This window comes from Corvus brachyrhynchos, unplaced genomic scaffold (assembly GCF_000691975.1).
Source record: "Corvus brachyrhynchos isolate BGI_N302 unplaced genomic scaffold, ASM69197v1 scaffold310, whole genome shotgun sequence".
Lineage (NCBI taxonomy): Eukaryota > Metazoa > Chordata > Aves > Passeriformes > Corvidae > Corvus > Corvus brachyrhynchos.
In genome coordinates, this window is record NW_008236213.1 from 2206815 (window position 1) to 2216124 (window position 9310).

Below are 9310 nucleotides of genomic sequence, written 5' to 3' on the forward strand. Positions count from 1 at the left end.
GGTGCGATGGGTCCGAGCGCCCTCCCTGCCCCGCAGTCGTGCCTTCGGCTCGGGCGAGCCCGCGGGAACGACTTGGATGGTGCATGCGGGGAGTGGGGAGCGCGAGCCTTCTGACAGACGATGAACCCAGAACCTGTTCTTAGAAAATTGCCCTTTGCTGAGGAAGTTGCGCTTCTTGACTAATACATGAGCTGGTGAATGACTAAGTGCGGGACTGCATTTTATACCCGCTCTAATTGCATTTTTTGTCCTGTGTCTCTCTAGGGTGGATTTGCCAAGTGTTACGAGATGACAGATTTGACATCAAATAAAGTTTATGCTGCAAAAATCATTCCTCACAGCAGAGTAGCAAAACCTCATCAAAGGGAGAAGGTATGTATGCATGAATGGTTTTGGTTTTTTTTCTTCTTCTCAAACTCTTTGTGTGCTGGATTGCCTAGCCCTTTTCCTGAAATGGTTCTGACAGAGCTCAACCTTGTGGAAGTAAGCCTAACAACACCTTTTTTCTTTCCCACTATCTTGTTTTTGCAGATTGATAAAGAGATTGAGCTGCACAGAATGCTTAATCATAGACATGTTGTGCAGTTTTACCACTACTTTGAAGACAGAGAGAATATTTACATTCTTCTGGAATACTGCAGTAGAAGGGTGAGCATCAACTGGGAGAAATCCAGTATTTACTTACCTGGAATCTGCAACTAATTTATGTGTCTGATGTGTAAAAGGTATTTTTGTGGCTTTAGTTGTTGTTTCTCTATGTACTCATTTACTTTTGCTTAGGTGAATCTTGTGCAAGAATGGTCAGTGACATTTCTGCCTTTGTTCTTCCTCTGCAGTCAATGGCTCACATCTTAAAAGCAAGGAAGGTATTGACAGAACCAGAAGTACGATACTACCTCAGGCAAATTGTGTCAGGGCTAAAGTATCTTCATGAACAGGAAATCTTACACAGGGATCTTAAACTAGGTAAGTTCTCCAGATCACCAACTTCAAAACACACTCCTCCAGCCCTGTCAGTATTGTACCACTTTATCCTTGTATGGCGACAGCTTGTTTAGTAGAATCAGCTTAGTCTATCTTTACAGTGGAAACTCATAGTGCTTAAGGGATGACATTAAACATTCCTAATTAAAAAAAAAAAAGTCTTGGCTAGCTTCTGGCTTTGAACAAAGTATGACTCAGCACCTGTGGCAAATGCATTCCTGTCTTGCCAGAGATGGCCTAACTGGAATTTCTTTGTCTGCCAGGTAACTTCTTCATCAATGAGAACATGGAACTGAAACTGGGTGACTTTGGCTTGGCAGCTAGGCTGGAACCACTGGAGCACAGGAGGAGGTAGGAGCATTAAAAATGTATAGTCTAGTAGTAAATGAAACCAAATTGATATGAAACTGAGAAGTCATGTTCTACAGCAAAAGCCAATACTGCTGATAGTGCTTCTCCTGTATCATGAAGACAAAATGAAAAAACATCTATGTTATCAAAGTTCCTACAGCTCCTCTTTAGGTGTCTCAAATTCTTGTCTGAACTTGAGAGGAAAACCTGACCCATGAAAAATAGCTCCTTCCCCTTTCTGTTTGAAATACTGACCAGCTCTATGGTGTTTTTGATTTTTCAGAACAATATGTGGCACACCAAATTACCTCTCTCCAGAAGTCCTCAACAAACAAGGGCACGGCTGTGAATCTGATATATGGGCCTTAGGCTGTGTAATGTAAGTACTTCACTGCCTTTGAAATATAATATGTCTATCACTGGTGTAGGCTTTTGAGGGTTCAAAGGGGATGCAGTACTGCATCCATTTACAGCCCTTTGTGCATGTGTAGCTCAAATGCAGAACTGCTTAGTGTTGGGAGATAGATAAAGCCTTTTTTTTGTAGTTGTACACACAAGTACAGAGAGTGTGTAAAATAAAAGTTTTCCTTTGCCTTTGAACAGGTATACAATGCTGTTGGGAAGACCCCCATTTGAGACTACAAATCTTAAAGAAACATACAGATGTATAAGGGAAGCAAGATACAGCCTGCCTTCATCTCTCTTGGCACCTGCAAAGCACTTAATAGCTAGCATGTTGTCAAAAAACCCTGAAGATCGGCCCAGTTTAGATGAAATAATTCGACATGAATTTTTCTTACAGGTTTGTACTGTCTACTATCACTATTGTAGTGGGGAAAAAATCCACACAAAAATGCCCTCTGTGGTCTAAAAACTTCTTGTATTGCATTTCCACAGGGCTTTACACCTGATAGACTTTCTGCAAGCTGTTGTCACACTGTCCCTGATTTCCATTTATCAAGTCCTGCTAAAAATTTCTTCAAAAAAGCAGCTGCTGCTCTCTTTGGGGGTAAAAAGGATAAGGCCAGATACTTCGACACACACAGTAAGTTTCAAGCCTTGCTACAGTCCACCTTTGTCTGTTGCATCTGTGTCGTATTAGTGTACACTTGTGAGATGGCAGCAGAACACTTACATTTGTGCTTCCCTGGGTTGGTTTTGTCCTCTTTCTTGAGAAGTATAGATGGTAGCCTGCCCACCTATGCCAGCTTTCATACGTGAATGCTTCTTACAGCATCCATATCTATACTGGTCATCTGTTAGTTTGTAATATCTACTGAAATTTAGTCTCATAAGTGATTTGTATATAATGGCATCACTGCTCTGGGAGACTACGGCAGGCTTAGAAGAAGCTACTGGAGAGACACAATGTGTTTTCTGCAGCTAACTTGTTATGCTTTCTATAGTTGAATAGCACTTCCAGATTGAGTTAAGTATTTTTTTCCTGTATTGCAGACAGGCTAGCTAAAGAAGATGAAGAAATCTACAAGCTCAGGCATGATTTGAAGAAGACATCGATAACCCAGCAGGCCCCCAAACACAAGACAGATGAGGTATATGCAACTGCAGTTCAATTTAAATCCAGCAACAGTTGGGTGGAGTAGCTTTAATTAAATTATATTTGACTTGGCTATCAGAACTGGGGCTGTACACAGCATAATCAAGCTTAAATGATTAGCAGAGTTGCTTTAAGATGGCTTAACCAAGCATCACCAAGGTATGGTAGCCTTTGTAGGGAGACTATAAATTTTGGCTTTTGAGTAATTATAGTATCTGCCTAGACTCCACTGTTGCCTGTGTGTTGTCTGCCAGGTGCTATTTCTCAATATTGCAAATACAGGGCTTCAGTTCATGATTAACTAGGGCATTTTAAAAGAATAAATTGCTGAAATCTATCTCTTACCATTTGGTGTTCAGACCTGCACACAGCTGCTCCCTTGCTAGGTCAGGAGAGCAGAGAACTGATTAATAGCCTGTGAGATGCAAATTGAAGATCTGAAGAATGGAAAGACCTGGTGTGCTGCTCTAAGCTCAGTCTACCAGCAGCTCTTTGTACTTTGTGCTCTTTGTACATGAATACCAGTTTGCCTAGAATTTATCATTTGTTGAGAAACAGGAGAGCCATGCAAAACTTATGTATAAGCCTTGTCTTGTGTTGTGTTTGATGTTTATGTCTGACATCTCTTCTAGGAGATTCAGCCTCTTATCACAACAGTGGCAAAGCCGGGAGCATTGCCAGAAACTAAGCAGATTGGAGACTCCATTCGGATGATAGTCAGAGGAACTTTGGGAAGCTGCAGCAGTAGCAGTGAATGTAAGTGCAGCAAAATGTAATCTCTAAGTCTGAATCCCACCTTTATTTTCTTCATATATTAAAAGCTTGAAACAAATGTCTGCTTTTATCCTCTCATTTCTTGATGTTGTAAAATCCAATATTTTTGAAAGATTTAAATTAGAAAGTCATTAAGGCTAAATTTCTTAATCTAGGTAACTGAAAGGTTTAGAATGAAAATCTGCTCTCTCTCTCTGGTCTTGTCAGTCTAATAATCCTTCCTTTTCAGGTTTGGAAGACAGTACCATGGGAAGCGTTGCTGATACAGTTGCAAGAGTATTGAGAGGATGTCTGGAGAACATGCCAGAAGCAGACAGCAATCCCAAAGAACTGCTGTCAGCATCCTTCCAGTGGGTTACAAAATGGGTGGACTACTCCAACAAGTATGGCTTTGGGTACCAGCTGTCAGATCACACTGTTGGTGTCCTCTTCAACAATGGGGCGCATATGAGCCTTCTGCCAGACAAAAAGTAAGAATCATTACAAAGCCAACAACTCATTAAGGCAGCTTAAACATGAAATATGTTTCTCGTCACTAACCTTATTTTCTTTTTTTCTCTTTCAGGACAGTGCACTACTATGCTGAGCTTGGCCAATGCTCTGTCTTCTCAGCCACAGAGGCTCCTGAACAGTTCATTAGCCAAGTAACAGTACTGAAGTATTTCTCTCACTATATGGAGGAGAATCTCATGGATGTAAGTTCAGCACCTTCAGGGTCTTGAGCTGTAAAAATAAACTAAATGTGAACTGAGTGCTTAATATAGTCTGTTCCCTTTCCTAGGGAGGAGACTTGCCCAGCCTAACAGATGTACGCAGGCCCAGGCTTTACCTCTTACAGTGGCTCAAATCTGATAAAGCATTAATGATGCTCTTTAATGACGGCACGTTTCAAGTAAGTGTGGTAGCATCACCAGAGGAAATGTCTTAAAATACTTTATTGCAATGAAACTAGCTAAGTCTCAGAAACTAAGAGGAGAAAGTAGACAAACAGCAACTCACTTCTCTTTTACAGGTGAACTTCTATCATGATCACACAAAAGTCATAATTTGCAATCAGAGTGAGGAGTATCTCCTTACCTACATAAATGAAGACAGGATATCCACAACGTTTCGTCTGACAACTCTTCTGGTTTCTGGATGTTCATTGGAACTTAAACACAGAATGGAATATGCTCTGAACATGCTGCTGCAGCGATGTAACTGAAGGAACTGACTCTGTTAAACCAAATGGACTCTCTTGCTCACTGTGAATCTGCAGTGGAGATGGTGGAGCAACTAGTATGTTGATGATGGATGTGTGGTGGTACGAAAATGTGACTGTCCTAGTGTGCTGGGCACACATCTATTAGAAGCCTAAATCTACTGTTGGACTAAAATGTTGTGACAAGGAGTTCCTCGGATCATAGTTTTCCTTGCTTCATGTGTGTTAAAGATATATTTGACTTGAACTCGGAGCGGAATGTGTCTGCTTGCTCTGTAAGAGAGCACCTCTGATGGAGTTAAACTGTGAATACAGATCTGGAAAGGGAGGGATGGGAGAGCTCCGTTGTTGGGGATAATTGTAACAAGCAGCTTCTGGTTGCTTAACTGTGAACTATGGCCATACTGTTTTTTTCCTTATTTTTCAAAAATACCCACACTTGTGGCTGGCAAAGTGCATTCCTTGTTAATTTTTTTTAATTTATTACAGCCTAAAGTGAAGTATTTATTACATTTTTTTTTGACTTTGGCATTTTAAATATAAATCTGTTGGCAATAAAGAGAATGGAAATCTGAAACATCATTCCCTACTTTTTCTCCAATATAATTCAACATGCTGTACTTTGCACTACAAAATGTCTTGCAGGTCTTCTTTATGCTATTTTTAAAAAGTCTGGTACAGGCCTGGATCTGAATGGCAGGCAGGTTTGTCTGTGTCTATGCCCACTTGCAGTCACAAACACCAACATGGCTGTTGTTAATTCTAGCTGCAATCCTAAAACAACTGCTGATGGAGCCTACAGATTAATGACGTAGGCCTTGACACTTAGTTATTATCTTAAGGGCTTAAACCAAAAGTATGGATCTCTTCAAGATCCTGCATCACAAAATTGGTGTTTTACACTGACTGAAAGGAACTCCTTACTTCTGGATAATACTTAGGTGACTGTAGAATAAGGAGCTGTGTAAGCTCTCCTCTTCTTGTTTTGGTAGCATTGCTCTTATCAAGGGCCTGAGTATCCTGATACCTCAACAGCAGAATGACTTAATCATACCTATCACTCCCCCTCTACTGTCCTTTTTGTGTCTTTCTACCATTGGTTAAATGGTAACTCCAGTAAAGTAAAATCAAAAGGGTGAAAAAATTAAAGGGTGACTTAGTGTCAACTTTGGACTTACTCTGCCCAACTGATAACAGTGAGCAACCACCAGCCTTACTAAGACTAATTACTATTTATTGTGTGCACTAAGTTTTCTGTAAAGTAGCTCAGGACAGCTGAGACCAACATCGGGATGGCCTCCTGCTTTCTGCAATCCTACTGTTTCTGAACATCCACTTATGTGAGTAATTGCTTTTCAAAATTGAAGGCAGTGCCAGTTGTCAGTTAAAACTATGCAAATAGGTGCAGTTACAGAGAAATCATGGACTCCAGGCAGGGGGAAATTGTCTTACTTGTGGACTGGGTTTGTTTCTCTTAGATATTACGTAGCACCTGGATCTGTGTAAACACATAGCTGTCTTCAAGTAACAGTTCTGATGCAACAGCAAGCAGTTCAGTTGCTTACTTGACCTATTGTTCCTGTAACTGAATGAGGCCTGTTCTGAAAAACATCAATTGCCATCAGTGTATCAATCACAGCAGCTGAATGCAAGGAACAGGCAGAGTAACAAAATGCAGACTAGACAAAGTACAGATGTCAATCTGAAACAGCAAGCAGAGGAGTTATTGCTGGCTTGCTTAATCTTGCAGCAAGTGTGTATAAATGTGATTGGGTTTGTTATATTGAATACCATGCATTAAGTAATATTTATTTACTTCTCAAGTCTAGACAGGAAGACCCAATTGAGTTCTTCAGATGGATTCATTAATGTAACTCTAGGCAGTTCAGTGAAGTTAAATATATACTTGCTATAGTGAGCAGAATTCAGCTTCCCAGCTGTCTACTTTCTTCAAGGAATAATGGCTAATTTTATTTACAACTCATGAGAGGCCATGACTTACCTAACTCCATTGCACACCTACGGCTGCTGTTGCATTCTTTTCCCTAAGGAAGTAAAATCTCTCTTTTTGTTTATGACACCAGTAAACATACAGTTTGTGTGCATTTCAAACACAAAATTTACTAGAGCTATAGTATTTCACATGATAAAACCACTTTTTGTTCGACTGTGTGCTAGAGAAAGTGCAAACATTTACTTCAGCTGCTATGATTTCTTTGGGTACAAAAATCATGCTTGCATGGCTGTAATTCAGGTTTGTGTAAGCAAATAAACTAACTTTTAATGTAGAATATTTAAAAGTGTATGTAAAGGCCCTAGGATGCTAGTTGTTTGTGGATGGATGGTTGAAATATACCTCACTAAAATAAGTTAAGTGTATCAGCTTTTTATATGCATTGTTTTATATGTTTGGTGGTTTCTAAATTCTTATGTATCTTTCTGCTTAGTGCAGCTTCTGCTCTGTATCTTCACCTCACTTTTTATTTTCACATTGTAAAGCAAGGAAGATGTTTAGATCAGGTTAAGGAGAAATATGTTTTTCAAGGTACCTTTGTCCTGGTCTCTGAGCCCAAGGAGGGAAAGCTGCTTCAAAATTCTTGGTGTAAGAATTTGCACCAGGAGCAAAAGTTCTGAAATTCTTTCTCAGGGTGGATCCCATCTTAAATAAGACACTGTAGTGCACTACTTGGCCTTCTTTACTTAAATACATAATGCCCCTCTTGTAATTCTGCATATTGGAAGATAAATATTAGAAAGTTGCTGGTCTATATCCTCTGCATAACAAATGTCTAGCCTTCTCTTGAAAGATGTGGTCTGCATTTTATGCTGGTCCAGCAATTGTTCTAATCTCTTATATTGAAACTAAGAGAAAACAGCATAAAATTTAATTTGGGAGTGAATGTACTTGAAAGGAAATGTGGGGATTAAAAGATTACGTGAAAGTTAGCACAAAGATTTCTCAGGTATGAATGCTGGACACAATGAAATGACATTGACAAGAAAGAAAGAAGTCATTTGTAGTCTTATCCAAACATCCTTATGAAGTTTGAAAATATATTTTTGCAAATATACACACATATTTATATGACCAAGTGCACTAATAAGATCACAGCAAACAAGTCAAGAAAATTATTCAAATAGGTCATGCTTCAGCATTAACAAAATATATTCCCCACTGATGCCACTAGTAACTCAAGTATTCTAGGGCATTCTGTAGTCCTTTTCAGGGTTCTGAAATTATTCATTTTCATTAAGCTGCTGTATATAATACATATGAGTAAAAAGAAAGCAGTTTAGGTATATGCTACTTTGCAATATTGAATAAAGTTTCCAACATTCTCCAGGTTACTTGGGAAACTAGAAAAATACTCTGTTACTTTAAAGCTTTTTCATTACTTTTCCAAATAGTCATATCAGAGAATGATTCTTCAGCTGCCCATCAGTAACAGATAATTTTGTGCCCAATTAAATGCATTCTAAATGTAAATTTGAATTTCAAAAAAATTATAGGTTTTTATAGGTAATTGTGAACCCCCAGCTACGTGCATACCCAAGGAATCAACTAGAATCATGCGTGGCATAGACCATAGCTTTTTTTGGTTTGGTCTGGTTTTATACTCTTTATGCCTTCTGAACATCAATAGTGGCAGAAATATCTTTGATTGAATTGCCACAATGTTAGACTAGCACATATAAATTAAGAGGTTAAACTCCATTTATATATATATTTGGAAACAAATATCATGGATCATCATGACATTTGGAAATTAGGATAATAGAAAGTAAAGATTCAGCCTCTGAGATTTATGCATGTAAATTAGCTTCAGTATGGGAACAAAACTGATTCAAAAGATTCTGTTGTACTGACAACACTTGAAACCATTGCACTTTTTTTTCTCTACTGTGAAATCATAGGGAAAAAAGCCACTTTCTGTTGTCCATAACAAGTACATGTGATCTGAAGAAGAGTAAGGTATTATCCTGACTGACAGTTTTAATACCCTTTCCTGCTTACTATTGGAAGAAACACCTTAGCCCTCATGATGAAAACATAAAAGGGTTAATGAAATCAACAGTACCATACACAAAGCACTATTAGTACTGAACCAGTCCAGCTAAAGTGTTACTAAACACTTTTTCTTCAGAGGTTAAAATGCAATAAGGTATTTTACAGTTACCTCCACTAAGGATTCTGAGTGGAAGAACTGAATGAACTGACCCAGCACTTTGGCAGTTTCTGGGCTGATGTCTTTTGTAACAGGCCAGAAATGAGGGCTAATCCCCACTCTGCATCCCTTACATACATTGAATTATCCTGAAAATGACTGCTCATTTTCTGCTGACAGTTCCAGAAGTTAGATAAAGGAAAAGGTGAAACAACCGTTATCCACGAGTGAGCGGATGGGTGCATGGGTGTCTCTCCATATACTGAGAATCTTAGG

General features: G+C 39.0%; 1 protein-coding gene across 2 annotated transcripts; it reads left to right on the plus strand.

The window, feature by feature from the left end:
* The first annotated feature begins 27 nt into the window (after positions 1-27).
* On the plus strand, positions 28-5450 carry PLK2 (polo like kinase 2). Of its 2 annotated transcripts, XM_008642958.2 has the most exons (13): positions 28-372; positions 532-648; positions 837-966; positions 1248-1335; positions 1619-1714; positions 1939-2137; positions 2233-2380; positions 2791-2888; positions 3526-3649; positions 3897-4137; positions 4233-4362; positions 4449-4559; positions 4680-5450. In XM_008642958.2, the coding sequence occupies exons 1-13, from the start codon at positions 289-291 to the stop codon at positions 4869-4871; spliced, it is 1758 nt and encodes a 585-aa protein (XP_008641180.1). In that variant the 5' UTR covers positions 28-288; the 3' UTR covers positions 4872-5450. The 2 variants fall into 2 exon arrangements, with proteins under 2 accessions (XP_008641180.1, XP_017599484.1); XM_017743995.1 differs by lacking the exon at positions 28-372 and having other exon boundaries at positions 634-725.
* The last annotated feature ends 3860 nt before the right edge of the window (positions 5451-9310 follow it).

Excerpts from the sequence above, each read along its gene's own strand:
- PLK2 (XM_008642958.2), top strand. The coding sequence starts at position 289 with ATGACAGATTTGACATCAAATAAAGTTTATGCTGCAAAAATCATTCCT. Across the intron at positions 967-1,247 it reads ACACAGGGATCTTAAACTAG|GTAACTTCTTCATCAATGAG; the intron begins GTAAGTTCTCCA and ends TTTGTCTGCCAG. Across the intron at positions 4,363-4,448 it reads TGGAGGAGAATCTCATGGAT|GGAGGAGACTTGCCCAGCCT; the intron begins GTAAGTTCAGCA and ends TCCCTTTCCTAG.